The following is a 26,046-nucleotide window of genomic DNA, read 5'->3' on the forward strand; positions in this document are numbered from 1 at the left end:
AAAGCCCAGCCTTAGCTCTGCCCCCTGCAACTTCCGACGGACACACCGGGCCCCGGGAGTCGCACAAAGCCGCCCGACTTATGACAGCCACAAGTGGCCGGGCACGGGGGGCTCCGGGGGCCAGTGCCACGGCGGCGCGTCCTCCTGCGCCGCCGCGGCCACCACGCGGGCAACTTTCCCGCGGGGGCGGGGCGGGGCGGAGGTCTGCGTGTCCTCGGGGCTCCGCGCCCGCCACGCAAGACACCCACCTGCACAGGGCGTCCAAGTCGACGGCCTGGGCCTGCGCGGAGCCCGCGGCCGCCAGGAGCAGCAGCAGCAGGAGCGGCGGCAGGAGCGCGACGCGCGGCCCGGAGGGCACCGGTCCCAGCTGAACGGCCCGCATCGCGTGTGGCGTGGGGCTCACGGCGGCTGGCCGTTTGGAGCCGCGCCTGGGACACGGTCGCGCCACCACAGCGGAGTCGAAGCTGCAACGGGAGCTGGAGGGAGAAAGAGGAGAGAGAACTGGAGCCAGGGGGGAGTGCGACGAGGAGGCGCTCCGTGGCCGTCCCCGGAGCGTCACGTGACCTGAGTCGGCCCGCCCCCGCCCCGCCTCCTGCTCACGTGACGTCCTCGTTCAGGTGCTCTCCGCCCAGTCCCGGGTCACATGAGCATCGCACGCGCGCGGGACAGGAAGTGTTGCGGGCCGGGCACGAGCGCCAGGTACCTACTCGAGGCCTGACAACCCCAGGGTTGCTCACGCGCGGCGAGGGGTGACGCCTCAGAGCCAGACCTCAGTTTCCCCGTCCAGCACCCAGGTTGCGTCTGCGCTTGAGCGCTTCCTAACTCTCTCTTCTTCAACCGAGACCAGTACGGTGGCCGAGATGGAGTTAGGTGGAAAAGCCCAGGTTGATGTTTAGTGTTGCAAGTGGATGCAGGGTTAAGAGGTCAGTCTTTCTAGAATCCCGCGTGGGAGTTTCCGACTCATGCCCCGGAGAGCCTCACAGCAGCTCTGTGGAAATGTGACTTCCCAAGCAGGGCTTTCTACAGCAAGTTAGGTGACTGGTGGACTAATATGCAGTGTGCAGAGAAACCAAAATGTAACAAGCAAATGACAAACAAAAAAAAACTTTTAGCGTGAGATTGCTTACTATGTAGCTCAGGCTATACTGGAGTTCAGATCCCTCTACTTAAGCCTACCGAGTTCTAGGTTTAGAAGCGTGTACCACCACCTCTGTTACAAAGTTTTATTATTCTGTAAAGATAATATGCAGCATCCATATTACATAAGGCGGTAACCTAGTGAAAGTACAGTAAATGAGCCTTAGGAAATGGCTCAGACTGTAATGTGCCTGCGGGTCTGAGCTCAAGCCCCAGCACCCAACCCCTGGAACTTTGGTGGGGAGGCAGAGACGAGGGCATCTCCGATGTTTGCTGGCCAGCCAGGCTGGCTGAATGTGGCCAGGTCCGCTGTTATTACCAAGAAACCAAGAAGAGGTCACTGGGCAGGAAGACAATCTGGCTGTGACACCAGGATTGGTCAACTGATCTTACTAGCTAGGCAGATATTCCATTCCTTCACTCCACGTGCATCCCTCCAGGAGCTGCCTGCTGGATGGAAGAGGATGGCCTGTTCCTGATGAAGAAGGACCATTTGAGGGTCAGGGGTACAGGAGTAGTCCCTTGATAGAAGCTGGAGTTCATGTTTGTCCTCTCTAGTGTTAGAACTAATGCAGGCAAGTGTTGTCAGTGAGAAAACCGCTAAATGAAGAGTTAGCTGTGAACCAGAATGTAAACTTCCACTCAAAGTATCATCCCCAAAATACATTTTCTTTGGATGGCTTTGGAAATGGAGCACCCCATAAACCAAGCCTTTGGTGAAGTCTTGTGTCCCCAGGTGATGGCATTATTGAGAGGTGGTTGTATCACGAAGACTGTGACCTGATCAATGAAGTAATCCATTCATTGATTCATGATCTGATGGCATCTCCTAGTTAGCTTCAGCTCTCAATGTGACACAGCCCAGAGCTGTCTGAGGTTGTCTCCATGTTGATGGCCCCATGGGCATGTCTGTGGAGCATTTTCTTGATCAAAAATTGAGCGACAAGGGTACAGCCCACTGTGAGCAGTACCATCCCCTAGACAGGGAATCCTGGACTGTGTAAGCGAGCAAGCTGGGCAGAAGCTAGGAAGAGCAAGCTGGTAAGCGGCATTCTTCAGTGGCTCTGTTTCAGTTCCTGTCTCAGTCCTGCCCTGAGTGCCTGTCCTGAGTTTTCTCAGTGATGGACTGTGACGTGGAATGTAAGCCAGTCCTGCCCTGAGTTCCTGTCTTCTCAGTGATGGACTGTGACGTGCCATGTAAGCCATTGTAACCCTTTCCTCCCCAAGCTGCTTCTGCTCAGAGTGTTCCATGGCAGCTGGTATCACAAATTTGGGGAGGGGAAAAAAAAAAAAGACTTCATTATCTCTTCTTGAAGTGATGCCATAAAAATTCAGTGAAGCGGAGTTCTAAAGCACAGAGCCACCTCACAGGTACAGAATTGATGTGTCAAAAAAATATCCCTTACGTTATTCAAGTAAGAACTGAGATCATGTTAAAACAGACTCAAAGGGAATTTAAAAACAAACAAACAAACAAACCCTAATACAGACAACGGAAAGTTGGGAATGCAGAAGAGAAATTAGCCAATAGATAAAGGGTTGGTTAAAAATCAAATACTTATCTGACTCAGACACAGCTTTAATTTCTCAAGTCAAACAATTGGATATTTTACTAACAGTATTCTACAACTTACAGAGTTGTAAAGTACCTCGTGACAATGAAAAGCTCGGGTGCCATAGATTAACCATTGGTCCCCTTTTCTCACCATAGACCAGGGCATATTCAACATACTAAACGAAAGGTTCCAGAATTATTAAGTCACAAGGTCTCAATAACCTATTAGCATGTTATTATCATTGTTCTACTGTATGGGTATGTTGTGCTTTTATTGTCCCTGTTTTATAAAACAAACTTGGGGGCTGGAGAGAGAGCTAGTGGTTGAAAAGCACCTAGGCTTGCAGAGGACCCAGGTTCAGTTCCCAGTACCCACAGCAGGTGGCTCACGATCACCTGTAACTTCAGGTTCAGGGTATCTAATGCCCTCTTCTGGCCTCTGTGGGCACCAGGCACACATGTATACATAAACACTCATACACATAAAAGTAAAATTTATTTAAAAGTCTTTATAAACTTTCATAAGTATGTATTGGTAGAAAACACACATATAAACACGTGCACAGCACACACACACACAGTTGTTCCAGGCTAGCTCTAGGGTTTGGGAATATAGACCCTGGAAATAAGGGAGACTTGAAAATCTAAAAGGATTTATTAAGCAGTACGTAGCTTTTCATTGAAGCTTATACACACAGAGACACACACAGAGAGACACATTTGTGTCTGTGGTGCTAAAGATGGAAGCCAGGGCCTTGGCTCTTAAGGCAAGAGCTTTACTAAACACTAACTTTATATCCCCAGCCCTAGCCAGAAATATTTTGATCTATATCTGTCTTTCACAATGTTCTAGACAAGGCATGCTATGACTTATATTGGCATCCTTACCAAGAAGTTCATCTTAACTTAAATCCGCATAGTAAAGCATGATTGACAAAAACTGCACAGGAGGATTCCAAACGCTCTGCAAACCTCCAGCACTCTCCCTCCCCGTGAGACACTGCCCTAGAGCACTGGATCATGCTATAGCCCATGGGTCGAATCAGGTCACACAGCTATTTTGTAAATATTTTTACTGGGATACAGCCATCCCCATTGCTTATGTGTCGGACTGGCTGATTTTGCCCACAAGAGCAGAGATAATAGAAACCATGGCCTGAAGAGCCTAAAGTATCTACATTTAACCATGACCCTCACCAAGAAAACTCACCCAACACCTCTTTTAGGTTCCCAGTTCCCAGGAGTGCTGCCTTTAAACCAGCAGTTTGGGTCTCATCTGCCAGCCTATTAGAACTCTCAGTTCTAATACAAGCTATAACAGTTTAATTTGTTGGGCATAGTAATTCCAGCTCTGGAACAAGTAGGAGGATCAGACATTCAAAATCATCTTTAGCTACGAGTATTTTCCAGGCCAGCCTGCACTATATGAGACCTGATATTTAAAGTTAAAATGTTTTAAATATATATCAGAAACATCACACATGGTGGTGCATCACTATAATCACAACACCTGGGAGGCACAGGCTGGCAGATCTGAGCTTGAGGCTGGGCTGATATACAGGATGAATTCCAGGACAGGACAGACTGGACTACAAAGAGAAACCCTATCTGAAATCAAAGAAAAAGAAATAAAAGAAACGCTATCTCTCAGAAGTCTGGAAGATGTACACAAGACTCTCTTTGAGGGTTTAAACTATGTCCCCTTGTAGCTCTGTAAGAGCCCTAAGCCTTCTGCAGAATGTGTGTGTATTTGAAAGCAGAGTTGGGGTTGGATTAGCCAAGATAATATACTAGAACAGGCTCCTCAGTCAATATGCGAGTGTTTTGTCAGAAGTAGGAAAGAGACCGACAGGATGAGAACAACCTGAGGATGTCACTCAAGGGTAGCGGTGACACTGCCTCTACAAGCCAAAGGACTGCCTCAGATCACTGGTAACACAAGAAACTCAGAGAATGGGCCTAGGGTTAACATCTCCCTAACCTAAGTGAGAGCCAGAGCCTGCCATCACCTTCATTTTGGGCTTCTGGCCTGCAAAACCCAGAGGAATTACTTAGTGACCTCCCTTCCCTCAGTGGTGCTTTGTTCTATCACTGCTGTAGGGCAAAATAGGCTCAGAATCCAGCTGGTTCAACCTCTGTATCATTATGCTGGCTTTTTTTTTTTTGTCCCTGCTGTCTTGGCCTGATGCTAGAACCACATCTCAAGTGGCAGATCACCCGTGTTTCCTGTGGGGTGCAGTAGTAGGGCAGGCAAAGCTAACCCTTGCCTTTGTGGAACACGAAAGCCCCAAGCTGTCCAACTGACAGTGTCCAGAGTACCTTGTGAATCTCAGATAGAGGCTTAAAGAAAATTCCAGACACTTCCCAGAACACACAGGAAGAACCTGATTGTATGGAGATTCTGGAAGTATTTTTCCATTCCTTTAATTGTCCCTTGCCTTCAGAGATAAATGAACTGTTTTTTCAAAACTCAACTGGAGGTCTGATGGCGTAGCTCAGTGGTTCAATACTTGCCTAGCATGTGTAAGACTCTGGGTTCAATGCCCAGCTTTGAAAAAAAAACTATGTAGTAGATAATATTTCATTAATGTTAGTGTCTGAGGTAAGATATTGGTATTTAGCTATGCAGAAAAATGGCTCTGTTCTTAGGAGTACGAGAGTTCTCAATGTTAGCAACTTTGGGGGGGGGATGTTTGTTTTGTTTTGTTTTGTTTTGTTGTTTTTCGAGACAGGGTTTCTCTGTATAGCTCTGACTGTCCTGGAGCTCACTTTGTAGACCAGGCTGGCCTTGAACTCAGAAATCAGCCTGTCTCTGCCTCCCAAGTGCTGGGATTAAAGGCGTGTGCCACCACCGCCCGGCTTGCTAGCAACTTCCAAATGCTTTGGGAAACAGACAGAAAGCAGATCTGAAAAATGCTTAAGAGCTCATCGTAGGTGAAACTGTTACGGTGACCTTGGACTGTGGTGTAACCTTACCTGAAGCTTTCCTGACCTTGGACTGTGGGATGACCTTTCCTGAAGCTTTCCTGACCTTGGACTATGGGATGACCTTACCTGAAACTTTGACTTTATTTTTTTCAAAAAGAGAAGTTGAGAACAAGAATGAATAAAAATCACAGATAGCTTTGGAGATGAGCCCAGGAGAGCAGGTTGAAAATACAGAGAAAGGACATTGAAGGCGATTGAAAGTCACAGGCAAAACAAGTCATGAAAGACCTGTCTTTTATGCAAGGCCTTTAGCTTGAGAGAAGTCACGTGGGAATAGAAACTATTTTTGGCTGAAAATGGTGCTAAATCCCGAGCTTATAAAGCATAATCCTTTCCTCAAGCTGATCAGGTTCGGATGATAGTTCATTTAGTATAAATTTGGGGGGGGGGTGTCTTCTAGCCATTCTTAGAGGCTCTAGTTCTTTAAGAAAGGTGCATTTAATTAGCCATAAAGTGGAAATGCTGGCAGATGACAGCAGTTCACACTGAGGCTCACTCTGAGTCAAAGCCACATTGATACCATCCCTGCTCTAGCCCCTTGGCCTGGGTCCTTTTGTTCTTGTCATTTATGAAGCATGAGCATCTCAGACTTGAAGAAGCACAGTCAGAAAACAGTTCTCTGCAGTTCATCTGTTGCCCCTTCTCAGAGAGACCCGGAAGTTCTTTAGCTGGATCTACACACACACACACACACACACACACACACACCTTTAATCCTAGAACTCCAAAGGCAGAGGCATTCAGATCTCTTGAGAGTTCAAGGCTAGCCTGGTCTATGTATCAAGATTCAGGCTTACCAGGGCAACGAAGTCATACCCTGGCAGAAAAAAAAGAAGAAGAAGGAGAAGAAGGAGAAGAAAAGAAAGTTGAAGTGAAAACTTCTAGATTCTTTGGAAAGTTGTGTCAAATGATGTTTTGCTAGGGCTCACAGGTGAAAGGATGCCTTGCTAAAGCAAACAGGTGAAAGAATTTTTCCTGAGGCAGACACAGATGAAAGTATGTTTGATATAGCAAACACGTGAAAGAACGCATGATGATGGAGTAGAAATATGACCCCACAGACAGTGGGAGACAAGCACTCAGTTTGGTTTGGTTTGCTCCCCCTTGCTATTCTTCGCTAAAGACACACATGTATTTGTTCACTTTACATAGCGTTGTTGAGCTCAATTTGTGATAACACCAGCATTGTGAGAAGCTGGACTAAGAACTGCTCGTGAGGTTCCTGCAGCAGCTTGCCCTTCAGCGGCCTCTCCTCAGGCTGGTTGGAGAGCCTGGCAGTTTCTTCAGGATTAAACTACAGCTGCCGGGTGTCTGCTTGCTGAAAGGACTGGACTGTAGCTGCTGGTTCGTGTGTGGTGTCTGCCTGCCTAGAGGACTGGTCTGCAGCTGCTGAGTCGTATTTGGTGTTTGCTAAGAGACTAAACTGCTGCCCAAGAAGATTGAGCTCGCCCCCGAAGAACTCTTGTAGAACATGTTCACTTCCCTCCATATCCTAATAACTTTTCTCTCCCAGTACCTCTGCTGGGTGGTGGGCTAGAGGAGAGGTTGAACCCTTATTAAAAGTAGGTTGCCAAACATTTGTGCCTAAAGAAAGTTGAGAGAGACTCAGAGCAAGAGAGAAATGGTCACTGGGATACAGACCCATCTTGTTGCAGGATTGATGAAAGCTGCCTCATTCAAAGGACCCGAGGCAGCCGGGTGTTGTAGGCACTCCTATAATCTGAGTCCCTGAACTCCCAAGGTGGAGGCAGGAGAACTGCTCTGAGTTCAAGGTCATTTTATGTTTACAGTGAGTTCCAGACCCAACTAGGCTATGGTGTGAAACCCTGTCTCAAAACAATAAATAGGTGTGGTGGCCTATGCCTCTAATCCCAGAATGAAGGCAGAAGCTGGAAGCTCAGGAGTTCAAGGTTATCCTTTGATACACAGTGAGTCAGAAGCCAGCCTGGACTATGTGAGACCCCCAGCTTTGAACAGCAAGAGAGGAACTGGACATGGTGGCACACACCTTTAATCCCGGCACATAGGAGCCAGAGGAAGACAGATCTCTTGAGTTTGAGTCTAACCTGGACTACACAGAGAGTGGGATCACAGTGAGGAACTGTCTCAAAGTGTGATTCTTTGGGTGTGCATGCCATGGATGCCATGGTGTACCTAATGGAGGCCAGAGAACAGTTTCAGCAATCAGTTCTCTCCATCCACTGCGGATTCCTCACATCAAGTTATAAGGCTTTTATTGGCTTATGCATTCTGTCAGCCCCAAACCGTCAGAATCTGTAGTTAGAATTTTGATTTCATTAAAAACCCAGTTAGGCCGGGCGTGGTGGCGCAGGACTTTAATCCCAGCACTCGGGAGGCAGAGGCAGGCAGATTTCTGAGTTCAAGGCCAGCATGGTCTACAGGGTGAGTTCCAGAACAGCCAGGGCTATACAGAGAAACCCTGTCTCGAAAAACAAAAACAAAAAAAAACCAAAAAAACAAAAAAAAAACAGGTGAATGTTTTTGTTTTAATCCCAGGTGTGGTAGGTATATGGGGCTGATGCAGGCTGTGCACAGATGCTGGAGTACTCTAGGAGGGGTGTGATTTTTGCCAGCTGCAGATAGTTTGTTTGGAATTCTGATGACTCTTGAGACGGTATAAATGTCTGAGCTCCAAGAGGGCCTATGCTGCTCCCCTGCTATGTTAGCTATTTTGCTAGATTGCTGGTTAGAGATATCCTGATGATGGAGATTGGTCTTGCCCCAAGAAACCCAAGGCTGCTAGTCAGCAAGAAGTAGTCTAAGGAGGCCTACACCAGGAGAATCTACACCTTCTTTGGTCTTCTTTCTCCCCTACCTAGTGTTGGGTAGTTGGACGGGATTGGGGTAGAATAAGGGTTGGAAGGATGGTAGATACTAGAACCCAATAAAGTAGCCCAAGAAGCAAGTCAACAAGAATTAATATGACGACGTGTACACTGGATAGTTTTCTGACAACTTGACACAAGCTAGAATATCTGAAAGAAGGAACCTCAACTGAAGGAAAAAACTCAATAAAATCCATATATAAGGCATTGTCTTAATGAGTGATTGATGGGTGAGGGCCCAGCTCATTTGGGATGGTGCTTGTAGTCCTGGGTTCTATAAGAAAGCAGGCTGAACAATTCATGTAGAGCAAGCTAGTAAGCAGCACCCTTCTATGGCCTCTGCATCAGCTCCTGTTCCCAGGTTCCTGACCTGTCTGAATTCCTGTCCTGATTGCCTTTGGTACTGAACAGTAATGTGAAGGTGTAAGCCAGGTTAACCCTTTTCTCCTGGCTTGCCTTTGGGTCATGGTGTTGTTTCACTGGAGCAATGGAAATTGTAACTAAGTCACCAGCTGTGGTGGCCCACACTTGTAACCCCAACTTTTGGGAAGCTGAGTCGGTTGCATCATGTTCCCAAAGCTAACCTGAACTTCATAATTCTAGGCCAACGAAGGACACAAAGTGAGAGCCTTTCTCAAAGGGGGAAATGCAACAAAAGAGAAAGCCAACAGCTTTTTCTCCTCAACAGCATATTTTCTAGTTGGTAAAAATCTGCTTAGGACTGGAATCCTGGCCTATAGCATGGAGCAGAGAGGGGAATGGGCAGGTGGAGCTTGCTGTCTTCCTGTAGGCTCCTGATTCCCTTCTGGCCAGCAAAGGATATCTCTAGATTGAGAGCATGAGGTCCTTGGCTTTACTATGCTTACAACCAGAGTCAATACCTTTCAACCCCATCCTGACAGAGGCTTGGTAGGCAATAACCTGGGGCATGCTGTCAAATGCTCTTCTCTCCAATAAGATAAAATTTGATCAGATTGGCCTCTGTCCATGAAGGCACTTTCTTGGTTGCTGGTTGATATATGAAGGCCCAGCCCACTGTAGGTAGTAAGATCCCTAAGATGATTGGCCTGCTATAACAAGACCGAGGGGCAAGCCAGAAAGCAATGTTCCTCTGTGGTCTTGGCTTCAAGTCCTGGCCTTCAGTTCCTACCCTGATTTCCCTCAATGATTGCCTGTGACCTGGAAGTGTAAGACAAACTTTTTCTCCTTGGTCGTGGTGCTTATCATAGCAACAAAACCAGAGCTAGAACAACAGCCAACACTGTGGGAACAAAATGGAAAAGACCGAGGTCCGGGACCCCACTACTGGCCACTCCCCTCAAGCCTCGGAAATACAGACCAGTGTGTGATTGTCACCTTGCAGGAGAATCAGTACGTTTGCCAAGACCCCATGTGCCAGTAATCAGCTTTAAGGATGCCCTTCACCCTGTGCTGTAGTATGCAGACAGCACACTTGCCTTTAGTTTGCCTGTTAAATGAGCATGATGCTAAGCTTTCTAGCTTCCTAAGGGCTCTGCAGAAGAGGGTTTCCTGGAGGGCTGGGCACATTCGTCCATACCAGTGTGTGCTGGTCATCCGTTCTGGACTTGATGCTACAAAGTGGCTATTGTAGGACATTTCTTGAAGAGATGTGAACAAAGGCCTGCTCGTCCAGATAGTGTCCCGAGGACAAACCAAAGAAGTCATCCCACCTAAGTCCAGCTTGGAGCCAGTGACTTTATAGAAGGGTGACCTACAGGACCATGGGTGACTCGGGACAGCTGTATCATCAAGCCACTCCACCATGAAAGCTGCATCCCTGGATCTCACTGTGCAGCATGCAGGTAACCCCTCTGGTAAGCCTCTCCCTGAGTCTGTTTACTGCTCAGAGGATCTTGGGGTGGAGCCTTATGATGAACCTTGCAAGGACCTGAGCTTCCTGGATCTTATGAGGCCCCATCCTTCCTCCAGGAGGGAGTGTGTCAATAGAAGGAAATAGCTAACAACCATGTTTACTGCAACCACAGACCTGCGCCAGCAGAGCTCATGCAAGGCGCTTCTGTTCCATGTTGGGCTGAACCACATTTCCTGTGAGATCTGAGTCCCTTCCAAGCTGTCTGTTTCCGAGCCACCTCTCTGAGCAGAATCAGAGACCCACATAAAGTTTCTTTGTATCTTCATGCATAGCTCTCCTGTTAGTTCATATTTTAATGATTTATTTTTGTTTTATATGCATTGGTGTTTTGCCTGCATGTATGTCTGTGTGAGAGTGTTGGATTTCCTTCAAACTGAAGTTACAGACAGTTGTAAGCTGCCATGTGAGTTTTGGGAATTGAACCCTTGCTCTTTTGGAAGAGCAAGCAGTGCTCCTCTTAACTGCTGAGCCATCTCTCCAGCCCCTTTCCTGATAGTTAATAATGCTATCTTTGGGGATTTAAATTTTGAAATGAAACCCAGGCTTCAGTGAGACAGCTCATCTAATTGGGAGAACAAAAGCTATTTTTAATCGTTAGGGAGTGGGTAGGGGTCTTCAGGGAGAGTATATATCATTGGCTGGGGCCAGGGAGCCAAGGATGCTTCACATACATAGAGAGGAATGTCAGATATTCCTGGACATAGCCTTATAAGGAGAGGAAGCCCACCCTGGCTGCCAGGCTACGTGACCTCTTCCGAGGGGCAAGGACGAGGGTGCAGGGCTGCGGGGGCCGGGATATACAGGCTCCAGGGAGGCGGGGAAGTGATCCTACCCCTGCCCTCTCAGGAGGAGATTTCCTCCAGACCAGCTCCTCTAGTCCCACGGCTCCCACTGACTTTAATTCAGTGTTCTACTCTGGTTTCAGTTAGGTTGTATGGTAGAGAGTGCTCACTTGAGCTCTGAGTTTAAGGACACAGTTTGCATCTTTTGTCATAGCTGGAATGTAGTATATAAAGAGTTCATAATTCCTTATTAAACTTTCCTCAGGAAGTTCTCATACACCCTTTACCTACCTTCCCCCAACAGTACCAACTCACAAAAATGAAACTCTATCATAACCACAGTATGAAGTATGGGTAATAATAACACCTACAGATCTTCTCCAAGCCCCCTCCCAGTTTTGTTTGTGTGTGTGTGTGTGTGTGTGTGTGTGTGTGTGTGTGTGTGTTTCTGATAGACTCTTGGACTCCAGCACTTGGGAGACTTAGGCAAGAGAATCAAGAGTTCAAGGCCATCCTCAACAACTATATAGTGAATTTGAGGCCAGCCTGGGACCCCTGAGACCCCGTCCCAAACGAAGCAAAACAGTTCAAGCCTTTGAGGGATTCCTTTTATAACCACTTCCTTCTCAGTCTCCTGCCACATCCTTAACCTCTGCTACCCACTAATCTGCTTTCCATATCTAAGGCTGGGTTTGTTTATTAAACCACTACTCAGGACAAATAGTGTATACATGGAGTCCCAGGTACTCAGGAGTGGCAGACAAGAGGATCACTCAGTCCCACAAATTTGAGATTAGCCTGAGCAGTATAGTGAGATTCTGTAGAAATATATACATGAAAAGGAGTCAGAAGTTGTAGGCGAAAGGGTTAAACCTTTAGGAAGAAAGCAGAGACCAGACCTCTGGCAGCTCCCAAGGAGGGCGGGCCTGCAGTTGAGGGGCCCTGTGAGTTCTGTATGGGGACTACTGCCCGCAAAGCATGCCTCACAGAGCCAGAATGGGAAGGAGCAAATTCCCTCCCCAAAGCAGTCCAGAATTCTTAACTCTTACTGCTGAGTAGGTATTTGGTGATGTGGCCATTCTGTGGTTTGTTTCCTGACTTCTGCATTGTCCTCACAAATGAAGCTCCACGAACGTACATGTGCAAGCTTTTGTAGGCACATACGAGTTCACTGACTGAGGAAAGCTAAGAGTCATGTACATACATTCCTATTTACTTATTTTTGAAAGAGCACCTTTGTGCAGCTAAGGCTATGCTGGAACTTACATGTAGCCCAAGCAAGCCTCAAGCCCATTGTCCCCCTGCTCTGGCCTCAGGCTAGGATTACCGGCTTGTATCCCCACTTCTGAAATTAATGTTGTATTTTTGTTTTTGTTTTTAACTTAGACCATTTATTGTGGCTCACACCAAAACCCTAGCACTCCAGAGGTAGAGGCAGAAAGGTCAGAAGTTTAAGGCCACCCTCAGTTATATAACCTGTTTAAGGCTAGCCCTCAGTTATATAACTTGTTTAAGGCTAGCCTGAGGTACCTGAGTTCCAGTTTCAAACCACTCCCCACAAAAGAAATTGCAAATCTACAAGTTATGGTGGTGTGTACCTTTAATCCAAGCAATTGGGAGGCAGAGGCAGGTAGATCTCTGAATTCCAGGACAGGAGGCCAGCTCATAAGTGCTAGGACAACCAGGACTATGTACCCTGTCTTGAAAAGCAAAAGAAAATTAATTTGCAACTCTGAGGGTTTTTACTATTTAGGCAATACATTATTAATTTCTATAATCAAATGCACATAAATTAAGAAGTTACATATCTAATATACTGTGTTATCCCCATACAAGTGGGAAAATAAGTTAACCTCTGGCCAATTAAATTACAGTACAATACCAAATGAACATGATAAATTGGGAGATCTTTTTCCAAAGCTGACTGCTAAAGTTTCTAGACAAAAACATTTTTCAGAGTAGCCATTCTGACATTTATCCTGAGGAACTGTGTATGATATATCCAGTGTTTTATATTCTCATAGGTACTGGGCATGTCTTTGTTTGTTTTGTGTTTTTGTGATTCCTCATTTCGTAAAACTCCCTATTAGTGGGATCTAGGAACTCCCAAGGGCAGATCTATGTAAGATATCACCTGCTAAGACTCTTCTCTCCCCAACTTTAGCAAAAGTTAGTAGCATATTAGACCTCCATACTTAACAAGTCCCTTCCTCCTACATTGTTGAGAGAGAAGATAGTGACATTCTCTGAGCAAGGGCAAGCTGAAGACCTAAGTCTGTGTTGTTACTGGCAAAGCAAAGGCACACCCCACTGAGAAACTCACAGGTTTGAAACAAGATTGACAGTGTGCCAGGCAGGTAGCTTTAATACCTACTAGGAAGCCAGCAGTCAGCCACCTAGAATTCTAACTGTTTGCAAGAAGCAGAGAGATTCCCAAAAGAGGTGTTTTGAGCTGGAGGAGGACGACAGGAAACCTAATTTTTAAAGTTTTGTAAATGGGGGATACGGAAATGGCTTATAGGTAAACACACATGCCACCAAGCCTGAAACATGGAGGTGTCACATGCGTGGGAGAGAGCACCTGCACTTATGCACATATGCATGACATACAAATAAATGTAATAAATTTTCTAAAGTTCACGGAGCTGCACTGATGACTCAGTGGATAGAACACTCCTCCCACCCCCACCCCTGGGATGATGAACTGAGCGAGATTCTCTGTAAACCACATAAAGTTGGCCAGAGTAGCACACATCTGCGATCCCAATGCTCCTACTTGGATATGGGGGTGGAGACAGGCATATCCCTAGAAGCCTGTGGTCCAACTAGCCTTATGTATGTGGCTAACAAGAGACTGTCTCAAATGAGGCAGAAAGCAAAGACTGACGTGAAAGATTGTTGCCTGACTTCCACATGCATGCTGTGGTGTGAACAACATACACTCACAGGTATAGATTCACAAAGGTGGGGAACAGCCTGCCTTAGACTGGCCTGTGACAGACTTGGGAAGTACACTAGATCTGCTGTGGCTAAACACAGACAAGAGCGGGGGCAGGGTGAAGTATTTAGAAACTCGGAGTTTCGATAAAGGAAGTGAAACCCAGATGACTTTGAGTGGAGTCACCACATAACACAATTATCATCATAAGTAGATCACGGTGGCTTTGTGGGCTCTTTCCCCAGCCTTCTAGCTCCCTTCCATTCTCAGGTGCTTTTTTTCCCCCTAGAGTACTGCACCCTAACTCAGATGTCATATAAGTTCAGCTGACCCTCAAGTGACACTGAGGTCCCAAGCCTCATATCAGGATGTGATTCTATCTGTTTGCTTTCTGTAGCTGTGAAACGTATCCTGACCAAAGGCAACTCGGTAGGAGAGGGGCTTATTGAAATAAAGCTCACACTTTCAGAATGCATTCCATCACTGAGGGAAGATGGCAGGAACTCCAACAGGGCAGGAACCTGCATGCAGGAACTGAAGAAAAGGTCACAAAGAAACACTTCTTATTGGCTTGCTCCCCACGCTCATTAGGGTTTTATTTTGTCTTTATGTATGGGGTTTTTGTTAATGTTTGAGTGCTCTGTCTGCATGTATGCCTGCATGCCAGAAAAGGACTTCAGATCCCATTATAGATGGTTGTGAGCCACCATGTGTTTGCTGGGAATTGAACTCAGGACCTCTGGAAGAGCAGACAGTGCTCTTAACCACTGAGCCAATCTCTCTAGCTCCTTTCTTTGTTTCATTGTTTTTTGTTTTTTTTTGTTTTTTCAAAAAACAAAAACAAAACCTCAGAACTACTTGCCCAGGGATAGTACCACCTACAATGGACTGGGCCCTCACACTTCAATCAATAATAAAGAAAATGCCTCACAGACTTGGTTATAGGACAATCTGATGGAGACATTTTTTTTAAAGATTTATTTATTTATTTATTTATATGTAAGTACACTGTAGCTGTCTTCAGACACTCCAGAAGAGGGAGTCAGATCTCATTACAGATGGTTGTAAGCCACCATGTGGTTGCTGGGATTTGAACTCCAGACCTTCAGAAGAGCAGTCTGGAAGAGCAGTCAGGTGCTCTTACCCACTGAGCCATCTCACCAGCCCTGATGGAGACATCTTAACTGAGGCTCCATCTTACCAGATGATTTTAGCTTATGTTAAGTTGAATGCAATAATAATAATTAATAATAATAATAATAATTTTTTAAATTAAACAGCACAGTGACTTTATTTGGAAACATTTACTGGCATAAGAAAACATCCAAACTCAGTTCAAATGCTGGCTGGGCTTAGCTTAGCAGCCCGTATTGGTAAATCCACCACTCAGGAGGCTGGGGCAGGAAGATCTTGAATTTGGGAACAGCCTTGCTATGTAGATCCTGTCTTTAAAAACAAACACACAGGGTATCTTAGTTAGGGTTTCATTGCTGTGAAGGGAAGTATGACCAAGGTAACTCTTATAAAAAAACATTTAATTGGGCTGGCTTACAATTTCAGAGGTTCAGTCCATTATCATCATGGTGGGAAGCATGGCGGTGTGCAGGCAGATAGCGCTGGAGGAGCTGAGAGTTCTATATCCTGAGTTCTGTATCCTGATCCAAAGCCACCAGCAAGAAACTGTCTCCGCAGGCATCCAGGAGGAGGGTCTCTTCTGCATTGGGCAGAGCCAGAGCATAGGAGGAGACCTCCAAGGCCACCCCACAGTAACATGCTTCCTCCAACAAGGCCACACTCCAAATCATGCCACTTCCCACGGGCCATGTATAGTCAAACCACCACATTCCATTCCCTGTTCTCCCATAGGCTGGTTCAAACACAACCATAGCATAATGAGAAATACATTTAGTCCAACTTCAAAAGTCCCCATAGTCTATCACATCTCGAAAATGTTTAAAAGTTCAAAAGCCTCTTCTGAGACCCATGCAATCTCTTAACTATAATCCCCTATAAAGTAAAAAAGATCACATATTTCTCACATCATGAGATATACATTATTAGCCGGGCAGTGGTGGCGCACACCTTTAATCCCAGCACTCGGGAGGCAGAGGCAGGCAGATTTCTGAGTTCGAGGCCAGCCTGGTCTACAAAGTGAGTTCCAGGACAGCCAGGGATATACAGAGAAACCCTGTCTCGAAAAACCAAAAAAATAAAATAAAATAAAAGATACACATTATCCTTCCAGAATAGCATAGTGAAGAAACACTGGGCCAAAGCAAGATAAAACCAGCTGGGCAAACTCCAAGCTCTGCATCTCCACGTCAGACGTCAAAGCACTCCTCGGGTCTCCAACTCCTTCTGTCTTCTCTGACTGCAACAAACTGCTTTCTCTTGAGCTGGTTCTACTCCCTGTTAGCGGCTTTCCTCAGCACGTATCCCATGGCTCTGGCATTGTTAATATCTCAGGGTCTCCAAGACAACTTCAACCTCACAGGCTCTTTTTTTTTTAAGATTTGTTTATTATTTATTTATTTAATGTATATGAGTACACTGTAGCTATACTGTGAGCCATCATGTGGTTGCTAGGAATTTGAATTCAGGACCTCTGCTTGCTCCGGTCAGCCCCGCTTGCTCTGGCCTAAAGATTTATTTATTATTATATCTAAGTACACTTCTAGCACCAGGATACTACAGTATACTTAGACTACTACAGTATACTACCAGTAGTACACTGGTATTCAGACACACCAGAAGAGGGCATCAGATCTCATTATGGATGGTTGTGAGCCACCATGTGGTTGCTGGGATTTGAACTCAGGACCTTCAGAAGAGCAGTCAGTGCTCTTAACGGCTGAGCCATCTCTCCAGCCCCCACTTCACAGCTTCTTATTTCAGTGTCTGGGATCCACACATGATCTTCTGGGCTCCTCCAAAGGGCACGGGTCACTTCTCTAGCTCCCTCTGTAGCACTCTAGGCTCTGGTTGACTCCATTCCACTGCTACTGCTGTTCGTAGTAGTCATCCCATGGTATTGACATCTCCAATATGCTAGGTCTTCTGCTACAATATGCAATATGCAATATGGTAGGCTTCACCAATAAATACCCTTTCATAGGCTCCCCTCTTGATGCCAAGCCTCAATTTCTTTGCATGACCCCTTCAGTCCTGGGCCATCAACTACAACTGAGGCTGCACCTTCCATTCAATGACTGTTTCCATCCTCTCACAGTGCCAAACTTCAGCTGATTTCCATGACCCCTTCATGCCTTCAAAAACCAGTACCACCTGGGTGACTCTTACACATTACCAAGTCCAGTTGCAACACAAGATACAACCTTGACTGTATCTGGAATATAACTTCTTTGTGCTCTCAGAAAACACTTCCCAGAAGATTTCACCTCAGGGATACTGGTCTCTTCTTAATCACCACTAATTTCTTAGCTCCAACTAGCCAGCATCAATTGTCCCAGTAATGTCTTCTATTTTTAACTCTATAGCCAGAGCTACGTGGCCAAAGCTGCTGATTTCTGCTACTTGCTGGGGCTGGAACATGATCCCTTTGTTCTATTACATCATTATCAGCTTTCTGTTTTCCAACTCCTTTACTGCCTAAGCTTGGCTGTCCTGGAACTTGCTCTGTAGACCAGACTTGAACTCAGAGATCTGCTTGCCTCTGTCTCAAATGCCAGCGTTAAAGGCATGTACCACCATGCCTGGACCTAAGCCTTTCTATACCTTTGCACAAGATCTTTATAAGCATGGACATTATGCCTCAAGATCTAGATCACAGGTTTCTGGATTGTAGTTCATTCCAGATATAGTCAAATTGACAATCAAGAATAGTCATCACAATCCATTCCTTGTCAATTGGACAGACAATCATATCTCCTTATGTCCAAATGAAAACAATAACCAGGTCATAATGATGCCTAGATATAACTATCATTTGTTCAACTGCAAACACAAACAATAAGTTTACCTGGGCAGGATCTTGCCCTGATGTTGCCAGCCCCTTGATCTGTTTATCAATTTAAACGGAGGATTCAGCTTCATTCCACTTCATGGCACTCCTTTAATAGTTTAACCATATATTTTGTATTTTTCCTTTCTCAGCTTCTTCCTTTTCACCAAAATGCTTTTCATAAGAGTGAACTTTAGTAACCACACAACAAAATTTATACTAGACTGTTTTGTGATTTCCTTTGCTAACACAATTAATCTAAATCTTTTCACTTTAGCCTCAGGACAAAGGCAAAAAGCAGCCATATTCTTCACCAAAACATCACAAAAACAGTTTGTAGGCCACATATTAACATTCTTCTCCTCTGAAACCTTTTGAGTCAGGCCCCAAGAGTTCAAATCACCCCCAGAACCAATGTCTTCTATATTCCTACTAAGACGGTCTCAACTAAAGCATTCCATTGCTTTCCAAATCCAAAGTCCCAAAATCCACATTCCTCCAAACAAAAACATGATCAGGCCTATCCCAGCAATATCCAATTCCTGGTATCAACTTCTGTCTTAGGGTTTTCATTGCTGTGAAGGGACAACATGAACAAGGTAACTCTTGTAAGAGAAAATATTTCATTGGAGCTGGCTCACAGTTTCAGAGGTTCAGTCCATTATCATCAAGGTGGAAGCATGGCAGCGTCCAGGCAGGCATGGTGCTGGAAGAGCCAAGAGTTCTACATCCTGATCCAAAGGCAACAGCAGGAGACTGTCTTCCTCAGTCAGCTAGGAGAAGGGTCTCTTCCATACTGGGCAGAGCCTTGGCATAGGATGAGACCTCCAAGCCTACCCCAACAGTGACACACCGCTTACAAGGCCACACCTACTCCAACAAGCCCACATATCCTAATAGTGCCACTTCCTGTAAGCCAAACATATTCAAACTACCACACAGAGGCTGGGGAGATGGCTCAGTGCGTAAGAGTGCTTGACATGTGTAGAGGAATTTTAATCCAGCAACATGGCTGCTCTGGCAAAGGATCACCAACAAAGACCTTCTAGGTCTGTGTGATCCAGCTGGAATATACAGACACCCCCTCATTACATACCTTTAATCCCTAACAATGAACTAAAGTTAGTTTGTAGAAGGAAGCAACCATGTTTGAAAATGACATCTAATTGACTGGCAGACAAAGTGACGAATCAGAAAAGATTTGACAGTGAGTCAGAGAAAGGATATGTCCAGTTCTCATGAGAACAGTACAGGAAAGAAGCCTTTTAAGAACAGTGTAGGGAGAGAGTCAGCTGGGAGTCCATGTGCAGTGGAGTTGAGTTCATTTGTGAGATCATGCATTTCAGTGCAGGTCAGCAGAGGCAACTGAAACCAGAGAATGAATAAGGAGTCAAAGAGTACAACAAATTACTAGAGTTAGTTTGAGGCCAAGCAGAGCAATTCAGGGAGAACCCAAGAGAAACCAGATTGAATCAGTCAGCTTGAAGAGGAGTTTGAAGCAGAACATGAAGAGAATATGAAGCAGAGTTAGACCAGCAAGCCAGACTTCAGAAAGAGCTAGAAAAAGTGAGCTTATTCAGCTATAAGCCTGTGAGACAATCACCTCTGGTAAATAAACGTTAACGTTTACAGTTGTGGACAATATAGGACTCAGTTCAAATCTCCAGCACTCATGTAAAAGCCCAACACAACCACATCTGCCTACAAGCAAAGTGTGTGGAGGGAGAGAGTGAAGAATCCTGGGAGCTTGATGGCCATCCAGCATAGCAGAAATGGCAAACTTCAGATACACACACACACACACACACACACACACACACACACACACACACGAGACAGAGTGATCAAATAATTGAGAAAAATACTAGATCTCCTCTGACCTCTATATATGAGCATACACACATGAAAAGGGGGTGAAATGGGGGGGAACAAAGACCCAAAGACAGAAACAGAAAAAGAGAGAGGTACAAAATAATTGAGGAAAACACTAGATCTCCTCTAACTTCTGTATATATGAGCATGCTCTCAAGTGTACACACTCACACACACACACACACACGTAAAAATTAAAAAAAATGAAAATAGAAGTCACACCTAATCTCAACACTTAGGAGGCAGAAGCAGGTGGGATTCAGTGAGTTCAAACCCAGCCTGCGCTGCTGAGAGCTCATCTTAAAAGAATTATTTTAAAATGTGGTCAATACCAAATATATATTGTTTTAATATCATCAAATTAAATATGAATCGACATTTTGTCTGCATGAACATTTTATATATGCGAGTCAGAATCTTACTATGTAGTAGCCATAAAATGGTCTAGAACTCTCTGTAGACCAGGCTGGCCTCAAACTTGGAGTTGCCCTCCTACTTGTGTCTCCCAAGGACTAGGATACAGGCATGTGCCACCATACCAAGGTAAAGTTATTTGTTACGACTTTTATTTTATCCCACTGGTTATTGAAATATTCTAATATGCCCGTTGGTCCTGGTGTCTTTCAGAAATTGGGTATCTGAATCTACCATGCCCCAAACAATTATTCTGAGCAGTGATGGACTTCCTCTAGCCATACTCTTTAGAACCAGGCTCATGTAAGCCTGTGTGTAAAATGAGATAGAACGTTACTAGAGGCTTCTGGGTCATCATAGACATGGTTTTCATTTTCTCCAGCCCTGCTTTCAGCCTCCCCCTTTTCCAGACTTATTTACTTTATGGGTTTGCATGCTTTACCCACGTAGCATGCACATGCCTGGTGTCAGAGAAACTCAGGCGAAGGCATCAGATGCCCTGAAACTGGATGTTGTGAACCACCTTGTGAGCAACAGCTACTCGCAGGCAGTCACTGAGCCCCTTTTCATATTCACATGATTTTTTTTTTCCTTTGGGTGGTATGGATGTTTTGCCTGCATGTAAGTGTGCCTGGGACTGGAAGAGGCCAGAAGATGCCCCCGGAATTGGAGCTACAAACAGTTGTGAGCTGCCATGTGGGTACTGGGAATCAAACCCAGGCCCTCCCAAGGAGCCCCCAAGCACTCTTGACCACTGAACAATCTCTAGCCCCTGAAACACTTGTTTCTAAGAATGGATCAGTTGTCACAGAGGTTGACTCATGCAAGCTTAGGTCAGCCTCATTCTATTTTGGCATGGCAGAAATGCCAGCTCAGGCACAGAAACTCCCCTGGCAGATCTGGGGACAGTGGGTTTATGGGCTCCCATCCCTGCTTCCTGTCCACCCTTTGACTTTGGACTGGTTGTTTAATCTCCGTTCCGCTTTCTTCATCCAGAGCAGAGGTCAGCAAACTCATCAAAGGGTCAGGCCGTAAACTGTTTAAGCTGTATGGATCCTATGGCTTTCCGGCACAGCTACTCAGCTCTGCCCCTGTGGCATGAGAACGGCCTCAGGCAACGTGTGAGCCTATGTACGTGGCAGTGAGCCAAGAAAGCTTCACTTTTGAAAATAGCCAGATATGGTTCCATGTCTATAGCTTGCCAGCCCCTGATCAGATGACGCCCCCCTCCCCAGCCCCCTGCAAATGGAAGAATGTGGAAGACTTTACGGTTGACTGTTCAGTGTCTGTCACACTCCAGCTGATAGTGTAAGCCAAACAAACATGTCCATCCCCCGGGTACACTTAAGCCTGTGTGTGAAAGATGTAAGGAGATGATTACCAGAGCTCCTGGGAAGATAGCATTCATGCTGCCATGGGAAGTTGACCTCTCTCTAACAACAGGCATGGGCAGGAAGCTGACAGGATTAGTAGGGGCTGACACTGCTATCAGCCTTGGGGCACTTTGATCACAAGGCTGGGAGAGAGGAATCTCACTGGACTTTTTTTTTTTTTTTAACCTGAGCTAGGAAATCTTCCATCTCCTCTTTATTAACTTGGAATTGGGTCATCTGTTACTTCAGCTAACGGGATCCCTGGTGGAAACCTCGTTGGAAGAGCTGTTATGAGACCCACTAGGAAAGCATGTGACCGTCGCCTGCTAATTAAAAGGCTTGCCACTGAAATAATCAGCAGGCACATGCCCCTGGCACACGGATTCCAGGGAAATGCAAGCCTTTCATCTCTCTTCCATAGTATCTTTTTTCAGTTGTAAATTCTTGGTTCAGTTTGCTTGAAATTCCCAAGCTACATAAGAAATAACTTAGTAGAAAGAAAAGGAAGAAAACTGTGAGAAAACTACAAGTCTCTCTCTCTGGGCCTCTTCTTTTCTTTTTCCCCTCCCTCTTTCATTTCCTCTCACACACACTGGCCTCTAGCTCACTGGTCTCTTACCTCAGCCTCCTGGGTGCTGGGATTACAGGCCCAAGCCACTACGTCCAAGTTTGACTATCAAATTTCTTCCAGCATAATGTTGGCTCTTTCAAAGATTCTTTTCCCTCTCTCCCATTGTGGATGACATCATGGAAAGAGTGTGTCGGAGCTAGCCAGACAGGAAGCCTGAGAGACAGGCCCAGGCATGTACCTTTATAAAAACACTCTCTCAAGAGCCCAACCAGGGTATCACGGGCCCCACATCCATTCCTTCCTTCCTGAGCGCTACATCCCCCAACCCCTGAGGCCAGGTTCTACCTCCTGTAGATACCATCACATCTTAAAGTCACCATGCTAAGGACTAAACCCCCGACATGTGAATGCTTAAGGAACAAATGGAATCCAAACTCCAAGAGACTGAGGTGGTTTATTAAGCTAAAACAGTTAGACAGGCCAGTATGCCAGATCACTATAACCAGAAAAGTTAGATAGGCCAGTATGCCAGATCACTATAACCAAAAAAGTTAGATAGGCCAGTATGCCAGGTCACTATAACCAGAGCCCTCGCAAGGCTGAGACAGGAGAATGGCTACAAGTCTAAATCCAGCCTGGTCTATATAGCAAGAACCAGGCTAGCTGGAGCTATAACTCATAATAATAATAATAATACATGCTAAGTATAAAGTCAAAATACATAGCCCCACCAAAGAGGTTTAGCAGGAAAAAAAAGCAGTATTTTTTTCTATTTCTTTTCTTTTTTTGTTTTACTCTTTCCATGATGACCTAGATACACAGTGATGGGAATTTTGAAAAGGAAGTAAATCAGTATAATATTTCATAACTTGTATTGCTTGCAACCATCCTATAACCAGGGATGAATTACAAATCACAACTCCAATTCAGTTTGTCCAAATCTACATGGTATCAGCAATCTGTAGCCTGGGGGTTGACAGTCGATGAAACCTTTCAGGGACCAACAATTAGCACCGACAATGCCAAGAAGTTTGAGCCGCTTGCCTAAAACGTAGAATAAGGAAGCGGAGGAGTCTGGAGTCACATCCAGGACTATTGGACTCCAGAGGCGTTTTAGAAAACTCATCTCAGAGCAGAAACCATGAGAAGCAGGAGCCTGCCAGCTGCTCTTGTTTACACAGTTCTGTTGGCTCTGGAACACAGTTCAAGGGTTGGGCAGGGTGTGGCCATCTGGAGAGGCACGTGCTGAACCTTGAACAGGCAAAGTGACAAGGCATCCAGCCTGTGAGACTGCAGGATGAGAGCCAGGATCAGGGCACAGGACCTGTGTCACTAGCCTTGGTCCCCCACAGAGGGGGCCATGCTAGCCTAGGTTCACCCATGTCAGATTAACAACAGAATGGGGGAGGGGGTGGCTCAAGGGAATCCTCTTTCTGATCCACTTTTCTTCCGTCCCACCAGCTCACTCATCCCTTCCTCCATTTTGACACGTTTACAGTTCTTATCTCCATCAGCTGTGTCTCAGGCTTGCCACACAACAGTGTAGACGCTCAGATAAGTCATCCTGGTACCCAGCAAGACCTTGGAAGAACAGTCCTAAGCAGGATGCAAAAGTAAACTTTTCCCCCGTTGGATTGATTCAATCCTGGTATTTTTCTGAAGTAAAAATAAAAACAAAAACAAAACAACAACAACAAAAAAAAAACCAAACCAAAACAAAACAAAAAAAACCTAAACCCTGAATGGCATACCTTGCTATTGTGAGAGTCCGTGGACTTTGTTCATCGCTTCAGGCAGAAAATTCTCTTTTTTTCCATATTGTTCACCATCTTGCCTTTGGGATTTTTTTTTTTTTTTTTTGATAGAGTCTCAAGTAACCTGAACTGGCCTCAAACTTGCTATGTAGTAAGAGGTACCTCGAACCTCTAACCTCCTGTCTCCACTTCCCAAGTGCTGACATTATAGGCATGTACCACCATTCCTGGTTTATGTGGTACATGCAAGCCTGGTCAGCACTCTTCCAATTAAACTTTACCCATAATCCTTATAATACATTCTTCTGGTTGGGTCTACATGAGTTCGGCCTGTCTTCATTCCTCTTAAAAATGATTTCCTCAACAAGCAAGGGTGGAATAGTTCCACCACAACAGACCTATAGACAGTTTCATGGGGGGAAAAGAAAGACAATGTTCTATTGTTTTTTTTTTTTAAAATAACTATTCATTGACTATGTGTGTGAGCCTCTGGGGGGTTATGAGCACCAACCACCTTTGCACAGTGACCATAGAAGCCAGAAGGGGGCTTCAGAGCTCCTGGAAATGGAGTTGCAAGCCACTGAGAGGCACTGCATAGGTCCTGGGAAGCTAATGTGCACACCCTCTACAAAGGCAGCAAGTGTTCGCAGCTGCTGAGCCATCTCTCCATCCCCAAGATTTTTTTTTTTTTTTTTTTTTTGAAATCGCTATGTACTAAATGGTTCCTGCAAGCAGCTATTGCCGATTGCCACTTTGCTCTGCACCTGGGAGCTGCATTTGACTGTTTAAGTGGTTCTGTCCCGGAGCTGCTGAAATGCCCAGTGGAACCACAAGCACTCCTTCAGACTTCCTGTTTCCCAAGAGCAGGCAACAGGGGTGTCGATTACAGCTCGTGCAGGCCTGGGGCAGGGAGGCCCACATGTCCTGTGTGTTTTCTATCTGCAGGCTCCGTACAGATGGTGAGGTTGTTCCCACAGCAAATCTGCCACCAAAGGGGATAGGAAATCTTGGCAGGAAGCTCTCTCAAGCACCAGGGGAGAGTCTCCCAGTGACCTTGGCCTCCACCCAACCCTTTCTCACTACTAAATGAGGAAAGCATCTTGAACAGATTCTGCCAAGACTGATGGGACTTGGGCCTTTCTCAGCGCTGGAATGTTAGGTGAAAGCAAGCAGACACATGTTAACAACTAGACACAAAACAGCTTCGATACTATTCAATCACAACAAGGGAGCCCTCTTCCTGGAGGCTCCTAGCCACGTAGGAGAGAGACCAGCTTTCCTGGGTGTGTTCGCCCGAAGGCATTCGCTTTCTCTGGCAAGATCTTACGGTTAACCAAGATTTCCATGGAGTGAGCAGTCCTTGGCAGAAGAAAAACAGAAGCAAGACCACAAAATATTGAAAAGACTCCTGAGGCTGGCGTGGAGTTAATAATCACTTGTACAAACGGGCGGAACTGGTCTCAATGGGGCCCAGAAGCAATGGATGTAGGGGTATATGATGTGGCATCGCGGGGTTCGCACAGGCAAGGAAAAATATCAGCGGTCTATTCTTTTCCATCTCCGAGGCCACCCTCAGGATAGCTGCTTGATGGTCTTTGCCTCCAGACCAGGCCTCCCCCAGCCACTGGAGATGCCTCAGGAGGTCTGACCCACTTAGAGCTGGAGGTGTAGGGCTGGAGAGATAGCTCAGAAGTTAAGAGCACTGACTGTTCTTCATAAGGTCCTGAGTTCAAATCCCAGCAACCACATGGTGGCTCACAACCATCCATAACGAGATCTGACACTCTCTTCTGGTGTGTCTGAAAACAGCTACAGTGTACTTACATATAATAAATAAATAAGTCTTTTAAAAAAATAAGGAAAAAAAAAGGTAGGTGGTAGACTTCCTAGTGCTCAAAGAGACCAGGGTTTGAGTCTCAGCCCTGGACTTGAGATACATAGACTGCCTGGGAACTCCCTAT

General features: G+C 45.7%; 1 protein-coding gene and 1 long non-coding RNA gene across 5 annotated transcripts in view, besides 1 other annotated feature; one reads left to right on the forward strand and one right to left on the reverse strand.

The window, feature by feature from the left end:
- Positions 1–555, reverse strand: part of Igf2r (insulin-like growth factor 2 receptor) — an 87,301-nt gene extending 86,746 nt beyond the window's left edge. Inside the window, exon 1 of the mRNA NM_010515.2 lies at positions 249–555. Coding sequence (NP_034645.2) covers positions 249–382 — 134 coding nt within the window. The 5' untranslated portion in view covers positions 383–555. The remainder of the gene's footprint in view (positions 1–248) is intronic.
- Airn (antisense Igf2r RNA) overlaps positions 1–26,046 on the forward strand; it is a 118,574-nt gene that overhangs the window by 27,841 nt on the left and 64,687 nt on the right. Inside the window, exon 2 of one of the 4 annotated variants that reach the window (NR_027784.1) lies at positions 10,139–10,361. The exons of the other annotated variants lie outside the window; for them this stretch is intronic. This is a non-coding gene — a long non-coding RNA (antisense Igf2r RNA). The remainder of the gene's footprint in view (positions 1–10,138; positions 10,362–26,046) is intronic. 4 annotated transcript variants of the gene reach the window in all.
- Positions 20,566–23,919: an enhancer, noted in NCBI's record as "VISTA enhancer mm89". NCBI's record gives its function as "enhancer in: heart[6/10] | blood vessels[8/10]" and the evidence as "EXISTENCE:transgenic organism evidence [ECO:0001131][PMID:17130149]".

The sequence above is a fragment of the Mus musculus genome, chromosome 17 (genome assembly GCF_000001635.26).
Source record: "Mus musculus strain C57BL/6J chromosome 17, GRCm38.p6 C57BL/6J".
NCBI classification, from domain to species: Eukaryota; Metazoa; Chordata; class Mammalia; order Rodentia; family Muridae; genus Mus; species Mus musculus.